The sequence below is a fragment of the Aspergillus steynii genome, assembly GCF_002849105.1.
Source record: "Aspergillus steynii IBT 23096 chromosome Unknown P170scaffold_3, whole genome shotgun sequence".
Lineage (NCBI taxonomy): Eukaryota > Fungi > Ascomycota > Eurotiomycetes > Eurotiales > Aspergillaceae > Aspergillus > Aspergillus steynii.
The window spans coordinates 4,257,495-4,284,174 of NW_020194400.1; the positions used below are offsets into that span (position 1 = coordinate 4,257,495).

The 26,680-nt window shown below is 54.6% G+C and overlaps 10 protein-coding genes across 10 annotated transcripts; 5 read left to right on the plus strand and 5 right to left on the minus strand.

Annotated features, from left to right (window-relative positions):
- Positions 1-200: 200 nt before the first annotated feature.
- On the minus strand, positions 201-2,436 carry P170DRAFT_353158 (aromatic amino acid ammonia-lyase; the record flags this gene model as incomplete). The annotated part of the gene is made up of 3 exons (XM_024843965.1): positions 201-2,044; positions 2,096-2,202; positions 2,297-2,436. 3 exons carry the CDS (start codon positions 2,434-2,436, stop codon positions 201-203), a joined length of 2,091 nt encoding a protein of 696 aa, XP_024706597.1.
- Positions 2,437-3,218: 782 nt separating this feature from the next.
- P170DRAFT_455515 (acyl--CoA ligase) lies at positions 3,219-5,187 on the plus strand (the record flags this gene model as incomplete). The annotated part of the gene is made up of 4 exons (XM_024851534.1): positions 3,219-3,518; positions 3,565-4,176; positions 4,233-4,546; positions 4,603-5,187. The coding sequence occupies exons 1-4, from the start codon at positions 3,425-3,427 to the stop codon at positions 5,185-5,187; spliced, it is 1,605 nt and encodes a 534-aa protein (XP_024706598.1). The 5' UTR covers positions 3,219-3,424.
- Positions 5,188-8,183: 2,996 nt separating this feature from the next.
- Positions 8,184-10,241, plus strand: P170DRAFT_407090 (flavin-containing monooxygenase; the record flags this gene model as incomplete). The annotated part of the gene is made up of 6 exons (XM_024846667.1): positions 8,184-8,323; positions 8,369-8,491; positions 8,536-8,615; positions 8,660-8,978; positions 9,042-9,680; positions 9,733-10,241. Exons 1-6 carry the CDS (start codon positions 8,239-8,241, stop codon positions 10,239-10,241), a joined length of 1,755 nt encoding a protein of 584 aa, XP_024706599.1. The 5' UTR covers positions 8,184-8,238.
- A 1,241-nt stretch (positions 10,242-11,482) lies between these two features.
- On the plus strand, positions 11,483-12,885 carry P170DRAFT_509305 (NAD(P)-binding protein). The gene is made up of 6 exons (XM_024854662.1): positions 11,483-11,841; positions 11,895-12,049; positions 12,110-12,218; positions 12,272-12,313; positions 12,370-12,533; positions 12,584-12,885. Exons 1-6 carry the CDS (start codon positions 11,524-11,526, stop codon positions 12,777-12,779), a joined length of 984 nt encoding a protein of 327 aa, XP_024706600.1. The 5' UTR covers positions 11,483-11,523; the 3' UTR covers positions 12,780-12,885.
- Positions 12,886-12,966: 81 nt separating this feature from the next.
- P170DRAFT_464240 (cytochrome P450) lies at positions 12,967-14,756 on the minus strand. Its single transcript, XM_024852229.1, has 2 exons — positions 14,634-14,756; positions 12,967-14,588 (listed from the first exon to the last, which is right to left on the minus strand). Exons 1-2 carry the CDS (start codon positions 14,670-14,672, stop codon positions 13,185-13,187), a joined length of 1,443 nt encoding a protein of 480 aa, XP_024706601.1. The 5' UTR covers positions 14,673-14,756; the 3' UTR covers positions 12,967-13,184.
- Positions 14,757-14,954: 198 nt separating this feature from the next.
- On the minus strand, positions 14,955-16,979 carry P170DRAFT_407094 (uncharacterized protein). Its single transcript, XM_024846668.1, has 4 exons — positions 16,871-16,979; positions 16,744-16,799; positions 15,167-16,687; positions 14,955-15,114 (listed from the first exon to the last, which is right to left on the minus strand). Exons 1-4 carry the CDS (start codon positions 16,944-16,946, stop codon positions 14,995-14,997), a joined length of 1,773 nt encoding a protein of 590 aa, XP_024706602.1. The 5' UTR covers positions 16,947-16,979; the 3' UTR covers positions 14,955-14,994.
- A 1,128-nt stretch (positions 16,980-18,107) lies between these two features.
- Positions 18,108-19,835, minus strand: P170DRAFT_446404 (cytochrome P450; the record flags this gene model as incomplete). The annotated part of the gene is made up of 4 exons (XM_024850787.1): positions 18,108-19,024; positions 19,074-19,208; positions 19,253-19,538; positions 19,584-19,835. 4 exons carry the CDS (start codon positions 19,833-19,835, stop codon positions 18,108-18,110), a joined length of 1,590 nt encoding a protein of 529 aa, XP_024706603.1.
- An 817-nt stretch (positions 19,836-20,652) lies between these two features.
- Positions 20,653-23,469, plus strand: P170DRAFT_493594 (Ent-kaurene synthase; the record flags this gene model as incomplete). The annotated part of the gene is made up of 1 exon (XM_024854048.1): positions 20,653-23,469. One exon carries the CDS (start codon positions 20,653-20,655, stop codon positions 23,467-23,469), a length of 2,817 nt encoding a protein of 938 aa, XP_024706604.1.
- Positions 23,470-23,882: 413 nt separating this feature from the next.
- On the plus strand, positions 23,883-25,245 carry P170DRAFT_436353 (glutathione S-transferase family protein). The gene is made up of 5 exons (XM_024849138.1): positions 23,883-24,079; positions 24,138-24,272; positions 24,337-24,392; positions 24,480-24,607; positions 24,716-25,245. The coding sequence occupies exons 1-5, from the start codon at positions 24,046-24,048 to the stop codon at positions 25,044-25,046; spliced, it is 684 nt and encodes a 227-aa protein (XP_024706605.1). The 5' UTR covers positions 23,883-24,045; the 3' UTR covers positions 25,047-25,245.
- On the minus strand, positions 25,230-26,664 carry P170DRAFT_407100 (uncharacterized protein; the record flags this gene model as incomplete). Its single annotated transcript, XM_024846669.1, has 4 exons — positions 25,230-25,840; positions 25,896-26,113; positions 26,172-26,330; positions 26,389-26,664. The coding sequence occupies 4 exons, from the start codon at positions 26,662-26,664 to the stop codon at positions 25,309-25,311; spliced, it is 1,185 nt and encodes a 394-aa protein (XP_024706606.1). The 3' UTR covers positions 25,230-25,308.
- Between the last annotated feature and the right edge of the window lie 16 nt (positions 26,665-26,680).

Consider the following 26,680-nt stretch of genomic DNA (forward strand, 5'->3'; position numbering starts at 1 on the left):
AACCAAGGAAGCAACTCCACCTGCCAGAACTCCGTATCAACCACTACGAACAAAACTACATATGAGAGAAAAGATGAAATAAAATCTATCATAAATTAATCTTATCTATAATAATATATTAAGAAAAAAGGAAAACCACAAAAGAAACCACTTTTACCCAAACACCAATCCCAGAACCCAACCCTGATAAACCAACCAAATCACGCACTCTTCTGCAACAACTCCATCAGCCCACCCTGGAGCTCACCACGACGCAAACTCTCATAGATGACCGAGACCCACGACCCGACGGTCTTCTTGGCGCGGCCGTCCAGCTCCGTGCTCTCCGGGGTCGGGTGCTCCACGAAGCCCTGGTGGAAGGGGACCTTGAGGTCGTGGCGGACGGTCTTGTAGAGGATCTTGGCGCCGTCGCCGAGGAGGTCTGTGGTGTGCGGGTTCGCGATGAAGGACGCGGAGGTCTCCGAGTAGGTTTCGCTGATGATGGAGGTGGCCTGGGTTTGCCAGGTGGTGAGGTCGGAGAGGTGCAGGGGGGAGGAGGCCGCGGCGGAGACGATGACGGGGATGGCGGCCTGCGCGGTGGTGGAGCAGCGGTCGGCGATGGGGATGCGGGTGGTGGTGGGCCAGGTCTTGGAGATGGTGGAGAGGATGGAGGAGGTCAGGGAGGACTTTTGGGACTCGGGGAGGGAGGACGCGATGGTGGAGGTGGTGAGGTGTTCGAGGCGGGGGAGGACGCGCTCCAGGAAGCGGATGTGCAGGGCGCGCAGGTCCAGAGCCTGGCAGGCGATGTAGAGGTAGGCGGAGGACATGAGGGACACCAGCTCGACGGCTTGCATGGTGTAGCGGCCGGAGACGAGGGCGAGGGAGTTGACGGCCTGGTTGCGCATCTCGGCGGTCTGGACGTGCGCGCTGACGGGGTGCGCGACGTAGGCCAGCTCGGCCATGTAGGCGGCCATGGAGATGTCGACGCCCTTCATGGTGAAGGAGAGGGAGGGGTCGTCGGCGACGAGGTTGGTGGGCAGCCCGTTGTTGTAGTTGGGGTCGACCAGCTCGGTGGCCTGCGCGAAGATGAGCTTTCCGATCATCTGCAGGTTGAGACGCGTCTTCTCCATGGCGGAGGTGACGGCGGCGGCCTGGAAGTTGGCGCCGCAGAAGATCTCGCCGTTGACGGTGTCGACGAGGGGGTTGTCGCAGGAGGAGTTCAGCTCGACGGAGACCTGGCGGTCCGCCAGCATGAGGTCCTCGAGCTGAGGACCGACCCATTGGGGCACGCTGCGCCAGGCGTAGCGGTCCTGGATGAGACCGGCGCGCTTGCGGTCCTTCTCGCGCTTGACGCCGACGGCGAGCTGCGAGCCCTGCAGCAGGGAGAGCACGTTGCGGGCACACTCGACCTGGCCGTCGTGGGGACGGGTGGCCTGGATGAAGGGGTGGAAACTCTCGGCGGTACCGGTCATGGCCTCAACGCCCATGGCGGAGAGCGCCTGGACGAGCACGGCCAGCTGGTGAGACTCGTGCAGAGCCAAGCTGGCAACACCGGCGGATACGGCGGTACCGTTAACGAGACCAAGACCCTCCTTGGGGCCCATGACGCGGGCCTCAATGCCGGCCTCGGCAAGAGCATCGCGAGCGGTCATGATGCGCGGGTTGGAGGGCGACTTGGGGTCAGCCACGCGAACGTAGATGTCGGGGCTGCCCTCGACGGCACCGGCGATGTAGGACAGGGGCATCAGATCTCCGGAGGCGGAGACGGAGCCACGCAGGGGGATGATGGGAGTGATACGGTGCTTCAGCAGCAGCAGCAGACCCTCCAGCACCTTGATAGTGACGGCGGAGTGGCCACGGGCGTTGCTGTTGGCACGAACGGCGATGGAGGCCCGAACCCAGGGAGAGGGCATCGAGTGAGCACCCGGGGACGCCGTGTCGGTGGGCTGGTCCTTGTCGGCAGCCACCAGAACACCGGCCTGCGTCAGCTGCAGCAGAGCAGCCTGCAGGGAGGTGGCCCGGTCCGTCCGAGAGTCGGCACTGCCACCGAAGCCAGTGTTGACACCTGCATATGTTAGGTTGGTTCTGTAGTATGTAGTATTCAAGGGCTTTGTACCGTAGACGCAGTAGCCGTGGTCCAGGTGGTCCATCAGGACATCCACACTGGCGGTGATGCTATCGATGACATTGGGGTCCGAAGAGAGTTCCGGGATGCAGTCATGGCTGAAGAAAGAAAGGTATTGTCAGCGAATCAGTCAAGGAAAATCTCGCGGCCAACAGGGCCAAACAAGGCCAAACAGGGATAAGAAGGACATACTAGGCAACGGCAACCACCGACGCAATGTCGAGGCTGTTTCCATCCAGCTGGAGGTCCTTCTTGGCCTTGATGTCCTGCAGACGGTTCCACGTCCGGCAGGTCGTGGCCAAGTGAGTCGGGGTTGAGGGAAGGGCAGGCATGATGATGATGTGAGAAGATACTGTCGAGAAGAAATCCAGGGGAGATTTGCTGAGCTTTATATGCAGGCCGAGCAGGGATGCTGCCCGGATTGTCCTCGATCTTGCCTACTCGAGGGGGGGATCCACGAGCTGAACCGAGTGGACTAGAATGGATTCATCCATGGTGTCAAGAGTATCCGCTGTTTCGCCAGGGGATCGTGGGCCTGGATATTTTCGTACAGGAGTTTCAGATCCAGTGCTGAGTTGAGCTGTGATATGACCCATTATTGAGCTGAGTTTCATTCTAACACAATCTAGCACTCTGTCTGCACTCCGCTGTATCCTACTGATTCTAGGAATCTTGCTGAGTCCAGGGAATGTCCCTGAATCCAGGAACAATCCTTCCATACGATCCTGCAGGTGGATCAGCGAAAAAACAAAATAATAACCCGGTCAGATCGCTCCACCGAGAAGAACATGATCGTCGATCGAGTGGACTCGGCATCAGACCGTGGATACGCTGACGAACCCGGGAATAGCACCAGCCGTGGAATCTGATAGTGCAAGCTCGAGCGCTCGAAGAAACATGCCGTGCGGATCGTGGCCGACGCCAATGACGAGCCGTGGCCAGTGGAGAAGTCGGGATTGGACCACGATTGAGCCGAGAAAAAGAAAAGTCTGGTCGATCGGACCACTTGGACCAAAGGCTATTTGATATTCATTCCGCACGAGCAGAGACTGCCTGGTTTCAGCTGGAAGCGGGTCGAGAGGAATCCTCCGGAAAAGTCGTGCTTTGTCCATCTCTTGACTAGTGCGGTGGAGCTGCACTGTCGATCACTCGGGAAGAACATCTGGTCTTTGATATTTACTTTTTTTTATTCCATTTTACTTTTATTTCCTTTTGTAATTCCATTTCCGGTGGAGCCGCATTAAACGACTCCAACAATCGCATCACCTCACGAGCTGGTCTCATTGTTTCTCTCGCACTCTCTTGCAACTCACCAGCATCATGACCTCCCCATTCCCTGCCATTGACGTCCCCTCCGTCGACGTCTGGAGCTTTCTCTTCGAGCGTCCCGACCGCCCTTATCCCGAGCAAAAGGGTATGTCAATGTCACACCGCATCCTGACTCTGGCTAATCCTCGCAGCGCTCTTCACCGACGCCGACTCCGGTCGCTCCCTCAGCTATGCCCAAATCCGCCAGAAGGCCTTGACGTTCGGCCATTCCCTGCGTCGCAAATGGAACTGGCAGAACGGCGACGTGCTGGCGACCTTTGCGCCTAACTCCATCGACCTGCCTCCGTTGATCTGGGGTACGCTGGCCATCGGCGGCGTCGTCTGCCCGATCAACCCCAGCTACCGCGCCGAAGAACTGCTGCACCCGCTGAAAGATGCGAAGGCTAAGGCCCTGGTGACGCAGCGCGCGCAGTACCCCGTGGCCATCGAAGCCGCCCAGAAGGCCGGTCTGCCGGCCGACCGCGTGCTGATCCTCGACGAGCTGCCGCGCGATATGGTCGAGGGCGGCGTCACGTACGGACCGCACAAGGCCCCCGTGGCGCGACCCGACACCGACCTGGCCTTCTTGGTCTACTCGTCCGGCACGACGGGTCTGCCCAAGGGCGTGATGCTGTCGCATCGCAACATGGTCGCCAACCTGCTGCAGTCGGCGTCCGTCGACCAGGGCGTTCTGTCGTGGAACCGGGGCGTCAGCGGCGAGGGCGATCGCGCGCTGGCCCTGCTCCCGTTCTTCCACATCTACGGTATATCCATCAGGACCCCCACAAACGCACCTCAACAATGAATCTAACTTCTGTAGGCCTCACCTACCTCCTCAACCACACCATCTACCTCGGCCTGCACACCTTCGTCATGCCGCGCTTCCAATTCGACTCCTTCTGCCGCACCGTGCAGGACCAGCGCATCACCTACGCCTACGTCGTGCCCCCCGTCATCCTGGAACTCGTGTCCAACCCGCGCGTGTCGCAGTACAATCTGCGCTCTCTGCGCATGATGCTGTCTGCTGCGGCTCCTCTGGCTACCGAACTCATCCACGCCCTGCGCGAGAAACTCGATCTGTCTGTCCGCCAGGCCTACGGTATGAGCGAGTGCGCTCCGTGCACGCACATGCAGGTCCGTCCTCTCCCTTCTCCTCCTTCATCTAAACCCATTCTGACTGACAAATGAAGACCTGGTCCGAAGCGCGCTCCCACCCCGGCTCCGTCGGCCGCCTCCTCCCCAACATGACAGCCAAATACGTCCCCGTCGAAGGCGAGACCGGCCGGTCCGCCGAGCTGTGGGTCAAAGGACCGAACGTGTTCCTGGGGTATCTGAACAATCCCAAGGCAGACGCGGAGTCGTTCTCCCCCGACGGATACTACAAGACCGGCGACGTGGGGTACGAAGACGACGCCGGGCACTTCTTCATCACCGACCGCGTCAAGGAGCTCATCAAGTATAACGGGTTCCAGGTGGCGCCGGCGGAGTTGGAGGCGATTGCGCTGGGGCATCCGGGGGTGGCGGATGTGGCGGTGACGGGGATTAAGAGCGGGCAGAGCGGGACAGAGTTGCCGAGGGCGTATGTGGTTCCGGCGAAGGGGTATGTGGCCGGGAAGGCGTTGGCGGATGAGGTGGTCAACTTTGTGGCGGAGAAGGTGATCAGTTATAAGAAGTTGAGAGGGGGGGTGCATTTTGTGGATGTGATTCCGAGGAACCCGTCGGGGAAGATTCTGCGGAGGGAGTTTAAGAAGTTGGATCGGCAGGCGAAGTTGTAGATATTCATTTTGTATAGTATTGTATTGATATTGTTATAATTTTCCTTTGTCTTTATTTATGGTGTTCTATAATGTATCCGCGTAAGATATATATTGAACAGTGATAGTACTTACCGCTAATCATCTTAAACACTTTAAAACCGTAAATTCCTGCATTATATGCAAGAGCCACTCAATACGCAGAACCTACTTAGACTCCCTAGCTATTCAAACCAACTTAACTCATCGTACTTGCACACCATGATAGACTTCCTGACCAGGCATCCAGGGGCAGAAGTCGGCGCTGGTTCCGCCAATCGGAAAAACGGACAGCCAGCCGCCCCCACATGCCGTGTTGAAGCCGGAGACCTTCTCCGTTTCACGGACCTTTTTCTATCCTGATCGATCTGACATGGTTGGAAATCGATAGAAGTACGGAGGAGTCCAGATGAAATGGATCAATTTTGGTCCTCTGGTCTAACCACTTACCTACTATGGAGTATAGAGTAGTGTAAGTAGTGAGACATCGAGTTTCCGTTCTCTTTACCTTTTGTCTGTAGAAAATTTCATGTTTAACTTTTATCCCGATCCATCAAACCTACCACCCGCCCAAGTGCTTCCATCAGGTCCAGGATCCAGCTAGCCAGGTCAGGTCCCGAGTCCCACTGCACGAGCGAGAGCCAGCGGGCCCATCGCAAACCCAAAGTTTCCCCTGGTTCCATTGATCGCGGTGGGACTTTCTCTAGCCGTGTTTGTGTTTTCAGATCCAGCGCGGATGTTTTGCCGATCGATCAGGCCCACTAAATACCCGGTCCTTGGGCGGGTGTTTCTGCGGGTGGTTTTTTGCGCGGCGGATGTTTGGCTGCGGGTGTTTGGACGGGTGTTTTGCGGGTGTTTGAGTAAGTGCCGAGCACTGGTAGGGGGGATCGTCGGGTGATAGGTTTTTCATTTGTCACGGTCGACTGGGTCCATTGTGGTAAATGCGATGCGGTATTTACTTTTTTTGTGCTGGTGGATGGGTGGAGGTTCGCTTGCTTTTCTTCCTTGTCTGCTTCAGTGCTTATGGGGTGTGTAGTGGTTTTCTGTGAGGTTCTTCAGTGCTTGGCTTACTAGGACTAGGAGTAGTTCGTGTAAATTGCCGTGCAGGCTCGGTAGCTGCGAACTAGGGACGAGTTCCTGGTGGACTGCGGGAATTTGAGTTGGTCCTGGCGAGGATGGATCGGATTCCATTGTTTTGTTTTGTGTTGACTTAATTATATTCTGCACGAAGTTTCATCTTGTTTTGGATTTGATTTTTTTTCTTGCGTGGTCGCTAGGTGCATTTGGATGGAGAGTTCTCCTTTTTCAGGGAGATATTGGGTCTGTCGGAGGGAGATTTACACTGAAAAATTAAATATCCGGTGGATTCTGTCTAAACACCCGTCCTTCGGTCTTCCGTTGTGCCGAGGCCGGAATGTACTGCCTGGAACGAGAACACACAGTAAACAGCAAATACCCGGTTGTTCTACAATAGCAAAGGAAGAATATCCCGGCGTGCAAGACGAGTATAAAAGGAGTTGACTCCCCTTAGATCTAGAGGTTTGGTAGGACCTGTTCCAGAAGTTGTGTTGAATGCTCGCACATCAAGGTAGCGCGATCGCAGCTTGTTCCTCGGGCTAGCCGTGTCTTCGGATAATAATGGCAGTTTGAGAGAGCAGTGGCTTTGACTTTCCCATATGACATTTTACTATGAAATCGGTATTCGGATTGTGATGTTGCTGCAGAGTATATCTCCGCGGATGGGTTATGGACAGTGAAGCAAAGAGTTGATGTCTACTGACTCTTGATGAGAAATTAATTAGTGAATCTATAATGATACTGCGCTTGTCTCCCATCGTAGTCGCTGTTGTTATCTCATTTTGGGTTTGTGGTTGAAGGTTCATGGTTGACCAGGACCTTATTCCGTTTTAACTTCAGCCTGGGGGAGTAAATACGAACGACATCAGAAAGAGACCGTGGTTGGCAATGCCATTGTGTTACTGAAAGATTTCCCCGTCCTACCTCAAGTTATACAAACTAAGCCAGATGGAGGGCGAAAAAGATGAAGTTCTGCCTTAGGCACCAGGAAACTGAGACGGAAGACACTAGGCATCAAGGCACTAAGGCACAAGAGACTAACACACCCAGGCACCCAGGCACCCAGGCACCCAGGCACTCAGCACCAAGCACCAGCATGTTCGGTCGGCCCATGAAGAGTCCGTACGCAGTAAATCCATCACCGATAAAATCTAGACCGGCAGACTGGTAAGACGCCCGGTCGGAGACGAAATGCGGCGTCAAGTGGCGCCGTCCGTCGTCTTGGCTTTGGGGTCCTTCACCTGTCAGATTGGGGGCGGAATGTCTGCAGAATATCTTCCCTTATTGTTGAGCTGCAGAATGCCAGATCGATAGCAGGAATGTACATAGTTAATGATGAACTGCAGATTATGCGAGGGTCAAGCCTTCATGTGAAGAATGTCAACCCCTCATCTGCAGAACAACCGCGGCATCGGCCAGATGATATGATTGATCTCCGCACCGCATCCACTTGGCCCGGTGGCGGCATCTAGCGCCGCGGTATAGATTGTTTCTGACATCAGATCATGCTGACCCGAATCAGCCCAACCACGTGTTGAACGTTGCTTTTGTTCTAGAAAGGAACCCTGGTATACGCAGTAGACAATAGCCCCTAGAGACCAGACACCTTCAATAATCTGTAGAAATCTCTACATAGGCCTTGAATAACCATATAAAACTGAACGGGCATCCTATCACTCCCGCCGTATCAAAGAGATTGTCACTTCGCGTCCCGACATTTCTGACAGATTTTAGCTGGATACCCGTAAATCCATATACCTGTCCTTGTCAGCTTATAACCTCGCAATATCGGGCAATTTTAGCCGCCGTACTAAATCCTGGCCTGCGCCGACGTGATCATCGCACAACGGCCTGCATAACCGAGGTAGCACTGCACCACCCCTTGCGCACCGTTATATTGCCGCCAATCCGCCGTTCGCCCTCCCAAATGTCTCAAGGATCGGCACGCTCTTCGCAATGGCAGACTCTCGCACCTCGCGCAATGTGGGCAATAGGGATTTTACCCAGGCGACAGTGGTGATTATCGGCGCGGGGATTTCGGGTATGTTATTCAATGGACTGATAAGGAGTCTGGCTAACGAGGCAGGGCTGTGTATGGCGATTGATCTGCTCAGGAAAACGTCGTGTCGCAACTTCGTCATCCTCGAGAAGGGAAGCCAGGTTGGCGGCACCTGGTTCGATAATAAATACCCAGGCTGCGCGTGTGATGGTATGCTCTTCTCTCTGGTCGTTCGGGCATCGCTAAGTGGACAGTCTGGAGCACGTTATACAGCTTTTCCTTCGCGCAAAAGTCCGACTGGTCGAGAGCGTATCCCGGACAGGAAGAGATTCTAGTACGTACCCACCTCAGTCCTCTGAACCTGGCTAATCCCATCAGCAATACATTATCAGCGTCGCGGAGAGGTTCGGCCTATTCAAATACATCCGGTTCAACTCGGCCGTGCAGGAAGCGCGCTGGGACGACGAGAAACAACACTGGACGGTCGACGTCGAAGTCGGCGGCGCCAAAGACCGACAATACATAGAATCGTACCAGATCACCACCAACTTTCTGGTCTCCGCCGTCGGCCAGCTCAACGCCCCTTACTGGCCGTCTCTCACAGGTCTTGACGAGTTCACCGGGAAACTGATGCACTCGGCGCGATGGGACTGGAGTTATGATTTCACCGGCAAACGCGTTGCCGTCATTGGAAATGGTACTACTCCCTGTCTCCCTTGCCCCTATAACCCCCAGCGCAAGAGATATTCACATTAAACAGGCGCCACGGCCGTCCAAATCGTCGCCAACATCGCCCCCTCCGTCTCGCAACTCACCGTCTACCAACGCACCCCGAACTGGGTCAACCCGCGCAACGACGCCCCTCTCTCTTCCCTCCACCAGTTCCTTCTCTCGCGCATCCCCCCGCTGCGCTGGCTCAAACGCTCGCTTCAAATGCAGATCCGCGAACTCACCCACCTGGCGTTGGCCCACCCCACCTCCGTCTTCTCGGACTACGTGCGCAACAAATCCATCGCCTCCATGAAAGCCCAGTTACCCGATAAACCGGAGTACTGGGACAAGCTGGTCCCGAAGTACGCGCCGGGCTGTAAACGTATTCTCGTGATCGATGATTACTACTCGACCCTGAATCGGAAGAACGTGGCGCTGGACACGCGGCCGATCCGGGGGCTGACGGAGCAAGGCGTGCAGACGGACGATGGGGCGGAGGCGGAGTTCGATCTGATTGTGCTGGCGACGGGGTTCCGGGCTGTCGAGTTCATGCATCCGATTAGAGTCTTTGGGAAGAACGGGAGACCGCTCTCGGAGATTTGGAAGGATGGGGCCGCGGCGTATAAGGGGGCGACGGTGGAGGATATGCCGAATTTCGGGATGCTGTTTGGGCCGAATACGAGTTTGGGTGAGTCTCGCTTTATTCTAGGATGTGCTGGGGAAGATGTGCTAATTGTCAGGCCACAACTCTATCATCCTCATGATCGAAGCGCAGTCGCGGTACCTGTCCACGCTGATCCAGGGCGTCGTCAAAGCCAAGAAATCCGGCAAGTCCCTCGCCATTACGCCTCGGCCTGAGGTTGTGCAACGATACAACGAAGAGATCCACGCGCGGCTGGAGAAAACCAGCTTGGCCGACCCCAACTGTCACAGCTGGTATAAGACGGAGAGCGGCAAGATCACGACCACCTGGCCCGGCACGGCGGTTCAGTATCAGCGGGAAATGAGCCGCGTGTGCTGGGAGGATTACGTGGTTGAAGGGACGGGGAAGCAGCTGGTCAAGGGGAAGAAGGTGTATCTTGGAAGAGTGGTGGAAGAGATCCCGGTTAGTTATCCGGCGCTGATCCTGGGGATGGTTGGGTTTGTGGCGGGTGGAGTGGGCTGGATGAATGGGTTGACGGGCGAGAGGGTGGGACAGTGGGTATGGCAGGTGGGATTGCGGTTGAAGGAGAGATACCTGTTGCTTTAGTCTATCCACTGGAAGTTTTTCCTGGTGTTCAATTTTCTTCACTTGACAGGTCTGGTTGGGTTCTACTACCAGACCCTTAATGAATGATTCCGACATTCTGTCTTCGTCTGTACATCTCGCATGGTCGACATAGAAGGTTTGATCTTGCTGCGAGAAGCGGAACTGACCAGACCATTTGTTCTTCATTGGTCTCACCTACTAGTAGGCACTCGGAGTTGGTTGTTTTCATCGTTCAGTTTTAGTTGACGAAGTCTCAATTTATTACGGAAAACCGCATGGAAGTATCACATACGCAGCCAATGGTCGATGGAAATCAACGGTAAAACGTCGCATGAAGATCACAATGGCTTCTCGGCTTGCCGTCATAAAAGCATTCCCATCTCAAATGAAGGACCATCAATCCGGACATTCGGCATATACTCCCAAGTTGTATTCCGAGGGGTCCTAGGTAAGCTTATTACTTGCGGATACACCTATCCTACAATATCCAGCGACTGACTGTAGGGATTAGGCCAGGTTGCCCAGTATATGTCGAGCCTGCGCCCGTGTATGGTTTCATCTCAAAGAAACCATACTTCTACACCAGATGTAATCCTGTTTGACTGGGTCTAAAATCCCGCCCAGTGCCTAGAAGTTTCAACGCAAGTGGGCAGGAATGAGCCTTCGCCAGTGCATTGACATTTAACGCAACGGATCAAGCTAGCCATATGGCATGAGTGTCATCCTATTTGAATACCTTGTCGTCCGAACACAATGTCTCAGGTTGCAGTTTGATCTTGGCTCTCCGCCATGCTGTTGGCTCTATGCTGTTTTCGCAAGTTGTGCAGGAGAATCTGCAGTGGGATGTTGGACATGAAAACAACAGACATCAATCAACCAATTTTATTTTCATATTATTATGCACATGGAGACTTGGTGTAGTTTTATATTATTAGTTTTAGGACATGAACAAGAGCCATCACTGGATCTATCAACTATAAAACCGATGAGTTTGTGATGAAGGGTTTTGTTACTAAATCATCGAACAAAGTAGCAACGACATTTGAATATCATTAGAAGCATCAGACAGTAGAACTCAATAAAGGCCAAAAAGAAATGGCAAAATCGCCTTTACTATGGTGGTGTACGCAGTACTTCATGGATGACGCCAAGACCCAAACACCCCACCCAATCAAATCCCCGCGCTTACCGACCGACGATCAAGGAGGACTACGCTCACATCCCATCCATCATTCCTTTCCTTATATTTCATCATAAACATAAAGCCGACAATAATCCTCCAATGACACGGACCATCCTCGTAACAGGAGCCACCGGCCAACAAGGCACGTCCTTGATCGCAGCCTTGCGACCACGCGACACCGACTCCGCAGACTACCGCGTCCTTGCGCTGTCACGGAGCAAAACCAGCCCATCGGCCAAGCACCTCGTTCAAGAGAAGCATGTTACTGTAGTCGAAGGTGACTTGAATGATCGTGTTTCTATTGCCCGTGTCTTTCAGGAAGCCCGGGACGGGGATGGCACTATCTGGGGCGTGTTTATGGTTCTCGCTTTTCCGGGTCTAGGGAAGAATGCTGACGCTGAGGAAGCTCAGGGGAAGGTATGGCATTATTTTATGAGTAGATGCCGGAAGGCTATGCTGATATATGCTAGTTACTGGCAGACGTGGCGCTGGAGTACGGCGTTTCGGCCTTTATTTACTCTTCGGCGCTGCGCTCTGGACCGAAATATGACGATCAGTTGGAGCGGTCGGGGAAGGCGAAAGTCAATGTTGAAAGACACGTGAAGGAGATCGGGTTGCCTTGGGCGTGAGCTCATCAATTTCCGAGACTGTGTAGCTGATGCTAATCACTAGCGGGTTAAACTAGCATTGTGAAGCCGGGGTTTTTCATGGAGAATTTCTCTGGTATGCTTGGCCCTCTGGCCGTTCATCTGATGAAGGCTGGGATGAAGCCCGAGACTCGTCTGGATCTGGTGGTGAGTTGACTCAACATGATCTCATCTTGAAATGCGTGTACTAACAGTCGAAGGCTGCCCAAGATATAGGTCGTGTTGTAGCAGCTGTCTTCAAGGTGAAAGAATCAACCTGTACTGCTTGACATCCTACTCACCGGTCCTGATACCGCAGGACTTTTCCAACTGCTCATCCCGTGAGGTCATCATAGTTTCCGAATCCCTAACCGCCAGCCAGATAGAAAGGACGTACCGTCCTACCACGGGGCTCGTCGGCTCATATGTTTCGCCATGCCTAGCCCGCTTGGTATTGAAGATCAATGCCGATACTCAGAATCTGTAAGACATTGCCCTCTCTCCAAACATCCCGATATTGCTGACAATATGAGTGTGCAAACTATTAATGATACATACGATCGATCGATCAACGGGGACTATCCAGAACGTGAAGATGAAATCCAACTTGCGAAAGATGTTTGTCCCCAACGGACTACATTCCATGAATGGGTCAGCAAGGCGGATTCAGAGGTCCAGGAGGGATGGAACCGGGTGAGCATTTGGGGGCTTCTCACTGGGAGGAGTTGACTTTCCTCAATCATAATGTAAAATGTCATCGAATTGTAGGAGACGTATGTTGTCTTGAATATGTCCCTTATCAGTGAACTAAAAATCCAAAATCAAGACATCGGGTAATGAATTGAAAGCTTGGCCGTTAAACTTATTGTTTAAAATGCAATCTCGAAATAGTGGTTCATGATGGGTACTTCACATTGCCGCAAGACAGACCGCAGAGGGTCAACGATTTCTGATTTGGATGGTCTATGCTATTTACACGTCTGAAGATAGCTGCGCAGTCAACATTTTATGCAGAGCGGGAGCCGACTTAAGTCCTGAGACTTGTCTCGAGCCAGCGCCAAAAGAATTGAGGTGTCTTGGCTGATTGATATGGAACAGCCATAACAAGACCCCTCCCCTGAATAATAAGTAGATCTACCTGAACCGGCTGAACCGTACCATTGTCGGCTTCTTATCCCAGAACCACCAGATCCCCTGGGACTCCCATTCGGGCAGTTCCACCCCCGGCGGCGTGTAAATATCATATCTCCAGAGCAAATTTGCAAGAATCAACCGAAGCTCCAGCCAGGCAAGGTTCTGACCCGGACAGTTATGAGGACCCAGCGAGAAAGGGTTAAAGGCCGTCTTCACGTCATTCTTGAACGCAACATCATCCAGCCACCGTTCCGGCGCAAACTCATTCGGACGAGTGAAATTGCGAGAGGTGCGATATGTCGCCCACGGCGGAACAGAAACAACCATTCCCCCGGGCACGAACCGGCCTGCAATCGTGGCTCCTCCTGCTGGAACACTTCGGCGCATAGCGTCCGGGATCGTCGGACATAGCCTCATTCCCTCGTTGAGCACCGCATTCAGGTACGGGACATTCTTCAACGACGAGGCAGTAATATCCTCTGACGAAGAGAACGTGCCCCGAAGAATATCCACCAAAGTCTGATGCACCCTCGGGTTCCGGAGCAGGTGGTTAATCACGCCCGTCAAGACAGTCGTGATCGACTCGCTCCCCGCCGCCACGATCATCATCGCATTCACCTCCATCTCCTCCCCCGTCATGCCCTCACCCTCCTTACTACTCTGCATCATCGTGCCCACCAAATCAGGCCGCGTCTCCCCGCTCGCCACCCGCCGCCGCACCTTCTCCTCCGTCACCTTCCACATCTGCATGACCTCACTCAGCGCCGACGCCGGCGTAATCGCCATCAAGAACGCATAAACCAGCGGATAGAACTTCAGCGCGCCCACAATAATCGCCGCCTTGAACTGACTCACCGTCTGAATCCACGGATGATACGCCAACCCATCCAAACACCCAAACGACGACCCCCACGTCAAATCCCCAATGATATCAAACGCGACATAATTAATCCACTCGACGACATCGACATCAGCCCGCTCATCCAACCGCTCACACAACTGGTCAATATAAGACTGCACATACGGCTCCTGCTCCGCCGCATACCGCTCCGAGAACCCCGGCGCCAGGATCTTGCGGAACTGCGCGTGCTTCGCCTCCGAGCAGGCGATCAGGTTCTCGGCGGTCTTGCCAGGCGGCTGGTCCTTGTATTCGTCGGGGCGGACGAAGTCGCGGCCTCGGGTGTAGATGTCTCGCCAGGCGGCAGGGTCGATGAAGGAGAGTTCGTTCGGGGCGACCCGGACCACGTCGCCGTATTGTTCGTGCAGGGCGCGGATGCGATGCGGTAGTTCGCCGCGTATCATGGACAGGGTGAAGGGGAGGCGGAAGGCCCGCCAGAGGAGTGGCCCTGGGTGGTGGGCGAGGGGGTGGAAGTATAGGTTGTGGGTGGCATAGGTGATTGGGGCCTGGGTTAGTTAGCTTTGGTCTCTGGGTGGGAGCGGGATACAGACGAGGATTGATAGGACGGTTAGGAGGAGGAGGATCGCCATGGTGAATACGAGGGGGCGACTGAAAGGATGAGAGATGAGGACGAGTGCGGAGGAGTCGAGCGATGCGGAGGATTTACAGCTCGATGATTGCTAAGCTACATGTACCTTGTCGGTAGCCTTTGGCGCCAGGCTGTATAGCAGCGGATAAAGTACGGTAGAGTACGGCTAGAGGTATGGTATGTGGGCGCCATAACACATACAGATACGGTATTAAACACAGAGACAACCCGTTTTATAACACCCAATACGGTGGTATACCTGTAAATATACATTTCAATACGTCTTATACATCTAACACAACCCAAGCCACCAATCCCCCGCCTCAAACCCCCGAGTCGATTTGCTCCGCATAGTCGGACTTGTCAATATTATCCCAAATCTCACACGTCTGGTCCATGGCCGGCGGGATAGCCATCTCGTTCACGATATCATCCGGTCGTTCCTAAGTCAAGTCAGCCGAGCGAGTTCATACCAGAGGAATAGATAAATCCTACCATTACTAGAATGACCATGCCCGCGCTAGAATGAATCGAGATATGACAATGCAGCGGCCACACCCCGGGATTATCCTGGTTCCACTGCAGGACGAGATGCGAGGGGTTCTCGGGCGTCCCGGGCTGCATGAGGTGCGTGTCTCGACGCAGCGGGTTCTCGGGGTTAACGACGGTGCCGTCCCACGGACCAGGACCTTCGGAGAGGACCCAGAAGTCGTGTCCGTGCAGATGCATCGGGTGCAGCGTCTCGAACGCGTTCTCGATCACCAGCCGCACGCTGGAGTTCGACCCGAAATCGTACACGTTGCGGTCTGCCGGGAACTCCGCCCGCCCTTGGTTGACCTCCAGCAGCGCCGCCTGGTTGTAGTTCGCCCGGAACGACGAGTTGTCCATGAACATGACCATGAAGCCGGTGCCGTTGAGCCCGGCGGTGACGGTGACGGTCTGCGTGGTGGTGGGCGCCGGCGGGGTGAGCGGATAGTAGGGCACGGTGAGCTCAAGAGGATCGTTGCGGCAGTCGTTGCTTTCCCAGGTTGTGCCCTTGGTGTGAGGGAGCTTCTTGGTGTCCGCGGACTCGTAGTAGATGGCGGCGCGCGCGGTCTGGAAGGTCGCAGTGTTCTGCAGACAGACCATGTCCATGTCGGCGCGCATCCAGACAATGTCGTTCGGGGCGCTGGTGGCATGGACGATGACGTCTGTTCGCTGGCCGGGGCTCAATGTCACCACCTTGGTCTTGTGGGGCTTGACGGGGACGAAGTCGTTGGCGATGACCGTCATCTCGTGGTTGTCGATGCTGAACTTCTCGTTGGCCAGAGCCCCGCTGTTGATCAGGCGCAGACGGTGACGTTTGCCGGAGTGGAATCGGAACTTTTCATATCCAGCTCCGAGAAGGCATTTGCTGGCTGAGCTGGTGCGGTTGCAGTTATACGAGCCTTTCCCGTTGATCAGGTTGTTGTCTAGCGGGATGATCCCAGGCGGCTTCGCCAGGCTCCGCTCCATGATCTCGTAGTACCCGACGTGGTAGTAGTCGGAGATCATCACCGGGCCCAGATCGAAGTCATATTCGGCTTCCGGCTGCACCGGACCGTGGATGATCACCGGGCCAAACAGTCCGTCATCGTACTGCGCGCTATAATGCGAGTGGTACCAGCCAGAGCCATACCGATCCGCCTGGAACCTGTACGTGAGCTTTCCTCCGCGAGGCGCAATCGGGCACTGTGAGACCCCCGGGACACCGTCGTACCAGGGAGTCTTCTTCTGCGTGAGACCGTGCCAGTGCAGCGTGATGCCCTCGTCCGGACTGTCGATGTCATTCGTCACCTTCACCTCGATCATATCACCCCAATTGGCTTCGATCATCGGCCCTGGGAACTGGCCATTGATCAGGATGACGCTCTTGTTGAATCCGTCGGGGGATGCGAAGTCGCGCGAGACGGTGAACTCGTAGTGTCGCGTAACTCCAGTATCGGGAGGCTCTCCTGCAGGATCGAAATTGGCCCATGGGACCTCAGTGCTCCCTGACTCCAGTGTTCCAATCCCATTAGCTATGATCTATAACTAGAGTCGGGGGGACCTACACCGTCAGGCAGGAATCGGGGCAAGTTCCCTGACGACAAGTCATCGCCCGAACAATCTACCCAGCATCCAGTGAGCGAAGAACATTCCCAGAAGCAAGCAAACCAGATGATCGACAGCGCAACGAACCAGTGTTCATATGCCGCGACAGAGCCGCGGCGCTGGCGATCGTCGCCACAGCGACCAATCGCAAGAGCTGAGCCATGGGAAAGTCGAATTCACAACGTGTTTAGAGAACGCCGACAGGTGAAGGAAAGGGATCAGATCTGGTGCGGCGCGAGATTATCAATGATTATTAATTGTCCGTGGGCGCGAAATGGCCAAGGAGCTGTGCAGCCCTTCAATGCGTGGTCTGATGAGGTGTTGGTTGGACTTGGATTAGGGCTGGTATGCGGTATTACGGTCTGGTGTTGGAGGTACTGTAAGCATCTGCGATACGAGCAGGTAATCAGGGGAACTAGGCGAAGCATTGCGTCTGTGGACTCATGCAGTCAGCTGTCAGATCGGAATATCTAGGCGATTGGAGTTCATGCATTGACTTAACACTATTGGTTTGTCTGTGGGGCCAAAGACTAGCATATATCTGGTGCCTACTTGGTCGGATACAACCCCAGAACCCCATTCAGTAAAGACCCATTAGGATCCGGGCCGTTCCTCCAAGAGATCATGCAGGAGACTGGAACCACGCTGCGGTGTAACAGAAGCAGATCAGCTTCTCGTGGTGCAGTAGTCGCCCCTTTTGGGAAGGACCTCCGATACCAGTCAGGGCTTCTCGTATACGTGCAGAGGCAGTCCGGGGTTGATCCTTGAGTATATTAAAATGTCGGAATCCGGAGACGGGGTTCGCGACTTCAATCTGAATTTGGAATTAGCTGTTATTAGTTTCGTCTGACAGTTCGAAGTAACCTGATGTCGCAAATACTAATCAATGGTTTGTAATACTTTAGCAATCAACGACATCTGAGGGGTTGCAGTAGCTGGGCTGGAAAGAGCTCTATCACGCGAGGAGTAGGGACTTGGGGTATACCATACCCTGTTACTCCAAGGTCCATTGCGCTAGACAATCTAATGCAACGTGTGAATCGGGGTTGCCGCCATTGGCGACAGGTATCGCACTCGGGTGACTACATGTGGGAATTCCGAGGAAACCGCAGATCAGGGGATTTAGCAATTTACTGACACAGGGGTTACCAAAACTGCTTCCATAGATGTCTGTTCAATGGTACAACTAAAACATGATTCTGAGCTAATGGTGTCCACAACTACGGGAAATTGACCACTGTAAATGCCCCTTTCTCTGACTTATCCAATACCCCATTGGTCCTATCTGTCTACCACATTTTCCACTATCCTCAGCAAAAACCGCTTACATCTGCAAACGCTCCGCTACCGGCCTCCGCCTCATCAGGATCTCCGCGTCAGGATTCGGGAAAATGAACTCATGCGCACGCAGATTCTCCGGGCGCTTATTCCCATGCTTGAACTTAAACTCGTAGTCCATGAGCAGCCGCACCAGAATGATTTTGATCTCCAGACTGGCAAAGAACCGACCGGGGCAGGCATTCTGGCCATGCCCGAAGTTCAGAATGCGCTCCTGCGTCGTCGAGAACTGGTGCAGATGGCCCTCGCCCTCGCGCTCCCGTAGCCGGTAGTACCGGAAGCCGTCGAACTTCTCCGGCTCCGGCGTGACGTCGGGGTCGTTTTGGATGTCATTGACCGCCATGCTGATGTGTGCGCCTTTGGGGAGGAGCGTGCCGTCGAAGAGGTGCGCGTCTTGGAGGAGCACTCGGTGCATGGATAGGAGGGTGGGCGGGTTGAAGCGCTGCGACTCGCGCATGAAGGAGTCCAGCTTGCGGAGTTTGGAGAACGCCGGCTTCTGCCACTGCATCCAGGGGCCGTCCTCTGCGACGACGCGTTTGATTTCGTCACGGATGAGGTCCAAGTATTCGGGGTGGGCGAGGAGGTCGTAGAGGACGTGGACGGCGTTCATCTGGGAGGTGTGGATGGAGGCGAGCGAGAGGACAACCTCGAGATGGGCGAGAGAGGCGGGGTCGCTTTCTTCTTTCGTCGCGATCTCCATCATCCAGGAGAGGAGATTCTGCTTGCCCTCGGGCGTCTCGATGCCGTTGCGTTGTTGCTCTCTGCGCTGCAGGATCTCAGGCACAAGCAGCTTCTTGGCTCTCCGGACGTAGGCGTTTCCTCGGTATGATGAGGGCATGAACCAGCTAAGGAGCTTGTGGGTCCAGATGGGAAACAGTCTCAGGAAGACAAGCGACACGAAGACTGGTGTCGTTAGAATCGAGAAGTCGATGTGGGATGTCTAGGGTCATACCGTTTTCTGTGAATTGCGTAGAGACCTCAAGCCACTTGGGGTTCCGGCACAGGGGCAGGCCGAGGAAGATGCGTGCGCTGACGCGAGCTACAAAGTCCAGAATGGTGTGATAGGGCTTGACGGTAACCCATTCGTCTGTTTCCGTCAGTCTTCGTCAGGCTAAGGACGGAGGTGCAGACCTTCAGACGTGGTGAGCTCCTTTTCCACCGCATAGTTGACCTCATCCTGCATGGGCGCCGTCAAGGAGTTCAGGTTCGGGGTCAGTTTCAGCTGGAGGGTTCGGAAGTGTAGGTTGCTGCGAAGGATGATGTGCATGTTGGTGGACGAGCCCATGAGATTGTGCACATGGGCGACTGTCGGACTGGCTACATGGTTTGGCAGTTTCCTGATGTCGTCGACATACTTGGGAGGCAAGACGAGCATGTCCGTATCGGCTCGTCGGAATTGGAAGATTTTCCCTTTGCACTGCACTTGTCAGCCTTTCCTCGTTAGCCAGGCCACGGTACATACTGCGTTATACCCCTCGTTTAGAACGTCTCCTGCGCGCATAAAGAACCGGAAGTTGGACACCATAGTCGGCTCCCAGGGTGTTTTGACGCCGAAGACAGGGACTTTGTAGCCGAAGATTGCGCTCCATGCGAAAGATAGGAAGTACCAGCCAGCCAGGAGCGCCGGGGCACTGTAGAGCCATGGAATCGGAGTTTCAGGGATCTTGGAATAGAATCCCTCAAAGGGTAACGCTGGATGTGTAGTATTGGCCATGTTGAATCGGCTTTGCGCTCTTGGGAAGGGAAGATGGTCACCACGAAAGAGGGAGCTCTCGCAGGTAATCATTTATCAGCTCGATCACACAAGCAATAAGCAGCTAGCGCATGATGCCAGCGGTCACGTATGAATGCCAGTCGCGAGACAGGTCGAGGCGCTATTCAGTGCTGTCGGATGCAGGCCGGACTCCCGCAGGCGGAGTATGTCCAAGTGCATTGGATCAGATGGACGTGAATACTACTCAAGGATGACTGGGAGCGGGGTACTTTGCATATCTGCAGTCCACCTCTCACAGTCCGCATCTTGTGTGTCAAGGCTAGTCGTTGTCATGGACGGTCTTCAACGGTGGACAGATACTGAAGCGACATGTGGAGCCAGAATTGCGATGCAATAGGTGGGATATTGACCGCGCCACACTGCGATAAGGCAGTCTAAAGCAAGCCATGATTAGAAAGATATTAAGCGAAAATCTGGCCCCTCATCGGGAAGGAGACTCCCCGCCCAAGGTCTACTGCGTATATTGATGTTGCCATTGAGTGGGGTCCTTAAAGCGAATCGGAGCGTGATGAAGCCGTTGGATATACTTCCCGCCGTAAGCACTCGTATCACGGAAGACTGTCGGGAGGCGTACGACTAACTCTGTTATGAGGTCTATCGGAATGGCAGCAGTCGCCACAATAGACTAAGTTGTTAGTATCGATTAGCCTCTGGTGACAGATGGCCTACAAAAGTTCTTCAATGCTCTGTCCGAGCGCGGGCCACAACGAGCCTGATCAACTGTTTGCAAGTCATTACACTCATAGTGCTCGGGAAAATGATTCCAGAAAAGCGACGAAAGTTGGACTTGGGCTCTCCTGACCTCAGCCAACGAGCAAAGGAGGTCGTGGACAAGATTGCCGCGGGTTGTCAGGCGGAGAACGGCTTTGGAGACTTTAGCATATCCCTTTATGACACGGCCTGGCTGTCTATGGTCACTAAGGCCGATGCAGCAGGATCTCATCAATGGGCATTTCCCGAGTCATTCAACTTCGTACTTCACCAACAACGCGAGGACGGATCTTGGGGAGCCTACTCCTCCCCTGTTGATGGGATCCTCAATACCCTAGCGGGTGTTTTGTCTCTACTGGTCCATCAATCCCAAACAAGGAACGAAGGTCCGGATTCCTACGAGCCCATCGTCTATGAACACCGAATCTCGAAGGGAATTGACTCTTTGTCCTCCGCACTGAATGAATGGGATGTTGAGGCTACCGTACATGTGGGGTTCGAGGTTCTCGTGCCGAGTTTGCTCTCTCAACTAGCACAACAGGGCATCGAGGTGCAGTTTCCGGGCAAGGGCATCCTCATGCAGCTGCATCAGCAAAAGCTGGCAAAATTCGTCCCTGAGATGGTGACTGGAAAGCATCAAACAACTCTTCTTCACTCGCTAGAAGGACTGATTGGCAAGGTGGACTTCGATCAGCTGGCCCACCACTGCACTGCATACGGCGGCATGTTAGGCTCACCGGCCTCAACGGCAGCATATCTCATCCAGAGCACGCACTGGGATGATGCCGCCGAGAAGTACCTTCGCAATGTGATCCGGAGCTATGGCTCGTGCGGAGGTGTGCCTAGCGGGTTTCCAACACCGGTCTTTGAGACCTCGTGGACGATTTCAACGCTCCTCGCGAGCGGCTTTGCGGTAGATAATTTTGCAAATACCGCGCTCCAGACCATTGGGCAGTATCTCCAACAGTTGTTTGAGAAGCAGAATGGACTGCTCGGCTTCGCGCCGGGATTCCTGGCCGACGCAGACGATACAGCCAGAACCTTTCTCGCGTCCACATACCTAGGTAGTCAATTGAGTCCTTCTGCCCTCGTGAAGCACTTTGAGGCACCGGACCATTTTCAAACATATCGACTCGAGCGCAACCCCAGCTTCAGTGCCAACGCCAACATTCTACTCGCCCTGCTACGAACGTCAGACCCGGGGGTCTACACCACCCAGATCAAAAAGGCCGTGCGGTTTATCCTCGCGGGGTGGAACAACGGCCAGCTGCTCGATAAATGGAACCTAGCCCCGGAGTACAGCGAGATGCTCTTGACCTGTGCGCTGACCCAGCTGGTCAAACTCTGGACCCAAGGACAGCTGCGCGATCTGCCCCACGAGCTTGTCACGCTGCGGCTTCCCATAGCTCTCTGCCAGTTGCTATCGCGGTGTCTGAGCCGTCAGTCAGAAAACGGTTCCTGGGCTGGCTCACCCGAGAGAACGGCCTACTGCGTGCTTCTCCTTTCCTATATCTTGGAGCTCCCGTGGCCCGATTCTGTTCGCGAAATAGCCCACGCGAGTTTAAACCAGGGCCAAGACTACCTCTCCACGCATGCCGACAAGTGGACAGACGGCGACTACATCTGGGTAGAGAAGGTGACTTACAAGCTCCCTATCCTCAGCGAGACATACTGCCTGGCAGCGATGAAGGCCCCCGTTAGCGAGTGGCCGTGGACGCCCGAAGTCGCCGCGATATTCTCCGCCGAAGACAAGAAGTTGAAGATGATGGCCACCTTCTTCGGCCGCCTGCCGCTGTTCCAGAAGACGGGGACCAAAACCATGCTGCTGGCTGTCATGGAGGCGAAGCTATACTCGCGCCTACTAAAGACCGTGCGACTGGATATCTTCCCACGAGACGAAATGCGCATGACAGAGGACAAGTACATCGAGTACATCCCGGCAGCATGGTGCTGCGTCAACGCGGCGACGGAGTTCCCCCTGGCAGGCACCATCATGTGGGATATGATGGTCATTTCGATGCTTAACTACCAAGCCGACGAGTACATGGAGACGGCTGTTGCGCAGTTGTCGGACCGCCAGGTCTCCCAGCTCAAGTCCACCCTCCGGTCTGAGTGCTTTGACCAGCCGATTTGCCTAGAGAGCGAATCGCCCAACGAGGAACCCGCCTTGCAACCGACCCCAGTACCCTCAGACTCCGGGAACGAGTCTCCAGTCTCATCACCCAAAGACGCCGCGGCCGTGATCCGCAAATACATCCACCACGTGCGACGACATCCCTGTGTGACGGCAACTCCGGAACTCGCACAGCATCAAGTCGCAGACGAGCTGTACAAGTACCTACTGGCGCAGATTGCGCACAATGCTGATAATCAGCAGCTCAGGGACGGGAACGTGTCGCGCGTGCCGTACTTCGACTGGGTGCGCACGACGGGCGCCAACGACACCAGCTGTCCGTATTCATTTGCGTTCTTTTGCTGCCTAGTCAGTCAGAATAAATCGTACTGTCTTGTTTCGGCGAAGGCGCGGTATTTCGCCCGAGCTATGGTGGTGCATCTCGCTACGCTGTGCAGACAGTATAATGACTACGGATCCTCGCGGCGGGATGCGGAGGAGGGGAACCTGAAAAGTCTTGACTTTGAGGAGTTCAAGAACGGAAAGGCTGTGGAGGGAGACCGGGACAGTCGCAAGCACGCTCTTCTGGACATTGCGACGTGCGAGAAGGAGTGCATGGAGCTGTACTTGGGGCGTCTTTCTACAGAGGTGGACAAGTCGACTGGGCGCCGCATCAAGGCGTTTGTAGACGTGACGGACCTGTTTGGGCAGATCTATGTAGCGCGGGACATTGCTAGTAAGCAGACTTAGGATGTCATGTTTTGTGCTATTAGAATGTCATTTCGCTTCTCCGGATTCTATTGAGGACAACACAGACGATTACCGTATGTACGTATGGTACGGTAACACCGAATACAAAACACCATACCAGTATCGTATCCGTCACTCCGTATGTAATGTATGTATGGACCCATTCGCCGATATGATCAATCCACACGCAGTTATTAATAGCGATGGCAGTGGTCCGGTTGGGCAGCGGGGACAAGGATCGATTAGCAATCATTAGACGCGGCGCAGGGACGATGTAACGCAGTGGATACGCTAACATGGATCCTCATCCTGCTCGACTCGCTACGTGTAACCAGACAAAGAAACCAACAGCTGGCTGTAAGCCCTAAGACAGGCTACTCGGTGTTGTGAGGTCTAACGACTCTACGGAGTACTGCGGACGCACTACTTACCCCATGTTGATGGTGGATTCCAGAAAACGCCGTGAGGGGATCCCATGCAAAGGCCTGCTTGCCCTCGCGTCGACTCACTATATCAAGTCGACGTGTCCGAGTAAGATTGTGTCCACCAAAAGGAACCCCAACAGAGTACTCAATCATGTCTCTCAAGCCAATCAAGCTGTACTGGAGAAGTAAGGCGCCTCGGATTAGTGAACATGCTCGGCAACTGACCGGTATATCATTCGCCAGACCAGGTCCCCAATCCCTCCAAGGTGCTCGTCATCCTGGAGGAGCTGGGCCTCCCCTATGAGACGGAGTTTGTCGAGCTCGACGCCCTCAAGCAGAAGCCGTATACGGATGTCAACCCCAATGGCAAAGTTCCTGGTCCGTGTGCCTAGATTCGTGGCTCGCCGGTGGAGTCTCACTAACTAATCATGGCCCCCTTTAGCAATCTATGATCCTAATCAGAACCTCACTCTCTGGGAGTCCGGTGCCATCGTCCAGGTACGTTCCAACTAGTGTGGTGCCTGTGCACATGGACTGTACTGCTTCGCTCCGGTCTCTCGCCCCATACGCTAACCTCACATGCAGTATCTCATCACTACCTACGACACGGATCACAAGATCTCCTATGCCGCCGCCCCCGAAAGCCACCACCTGCTGCAATGGTCGTTCTTCCAGGCCTCTGGCCAGGGCCCCTATTTCGGCCAGTCCGCCTGGTAAGCCTCCCCTCTACCCCTCCCGCTCGGGGGAATTTTTCCATCCAGTGAAACAGACACCGTCCCAGCCCCTCCCCCTGGCGCCGTGGCTGATCCAAACCCCGACAGGTTCAACATCTTCCACGAGAAGTTCTACGGCGAGAGCCCCGAGTCCGCCAAGGTGCGCTACGGCAACGAGGTGAAGCGCATTGCGGGCGTGCTGGACGGCGTGCTCGCCGGCCGCGACTGGCTCGTCGGCGACAAGTGCACGTATGCCGATCTGGCGTTCGTTATGTGGAACCTGCAGCTGCCGTTCTTCATGAGCAGTCGCACGGGAGAACATGCCTGGAACCCGGCTGAGTTTCCGAATTTCTCTCGCTGGCAGGACGCCATGATGGCGAGGGAGTCGGTCAAGAGGGTTGTGGCGGTGTTGCAGGATAAGGAGGTGAAGAGTTTGTAGGTAGGGATATCGGACTATCCTGGTCTATGATCCTCATGATCCACTCTTCTACAAGCGAGCGTTTTATGAGGACCTAGTTCATTGCACCTGTCATCTCTTTTGAAGTAGCTTCGCCCCGTTAAATCCCTTACAATATATGAGCAAGGAGGAATGCAGTATTAAGATAAGGATTACTATTTCTGAACACAATATACATAAACAATTACCCAAGCCCACCCAACACGGATTATGAATTACCACAATGAACCAATCCTCTAGCAAATCACCATCTACGCTCTCCCTCCCCCCTAGCCGGAGACCCCCTACTCTCAAAAGTCTTCGTGACCGAAATATTCATCTGCTGCGCATTCGCCGTCAAAGGAATATGATCCGAACTGACGCGCTCCCCCAACTCAACGTCCCCGTCTCCCTTGCCCACCCCCAGCAACTTAAACTGTCGACTACTCGGCCTCTTCGGCGAATGCGGCTCGCCTGTCGCCGAGCTCTGCACGATCACCGAGTTTCCCTTCGCTATCGATCCCAGCGACGTGTTTCCGCCGCTACTTCCGCCGCCTGCGCCGCGCGTGGACAGGAAACTACGCACGCTGCGAATCACGGATCGGAGACCTTGCCCTAGGCCGAAGAGGTTGGCGTATGTCGGCAGGCAGGCGGCGACGATGCTCATGTTCGGCTCGATGATTGCCCACGTCGTGGCTGTTGTGCTGGCCGTGTAGCGGTCCGGGCCGGTGTTGGCGACGGACTTGCGGATGTCGCTGTAGATGTAGTAGAAGCGGATGGCGGAGGAGACGCAGCAGCTGGGTCGGGGCGAGTTAGCATTGTTACTATCCTGGGAAGCGGAGAAAGTCGTACAAGATCCCAAGCCAGAATATACCAAGCACTTGGAGCTTCTGCACCCCTGACATCTGCAGCTTGTAGATCACCGGGATGGGGAAGCAGAGCACGATAATGTCGAACACCATGCTCATTGCCGCGAATGCGATGGAGTACGTGTTGTAGTCGTACCGCAGGGGGTCTTTTGCCATGGGATTCCAGGCCGCGGTGATCGGGTCGGCGGTTAGGAGTTGGGCCTGCGGTTGAGGTGAGATGGGTCTGCATCGTTTGTTCAGAGACCATGGGATGATTTACCACAAATATTGCAATGCCCCATGCAACCAAGATGGAGATGTAGATCCACACGGCCAGGCGGAAAGACGGCGTGACGAAGATTCGTGCGTAGAACATCAGCAGGGACGTCTTCACCAAGACTAAGCTGCTGATGAGTGGAAACCCCTCGATCCAGAGGGCCTGCTCCGTCGTTAACGATTGCTCCATACAGAAGATAAAAAGTCTAAGGCAAACGTACCCGTAAAAAGACGACCGTCGCAGAGAGAGGGTCAGTAGTGGCCGTATTAACGCCTGCCAGTGCCGCGGCGACATACATGTCGATCGAAATGCCCCATGCTGCTATCACAGCCAGTAGGGCGACGTAGTCGTCGGCGAACAGCCGTCTGTGTTTTGAGAGGCTGGAATACAGCCGCAGAGCCACAGCTATGCTGCCTAGGATTGGAAATACTATAGCGACGACCAGTAACGACGTGGTCACCAGCGAAGGCCCGGATGACTCCTGTATGTTGCTCATACTGGCAATGACTCAA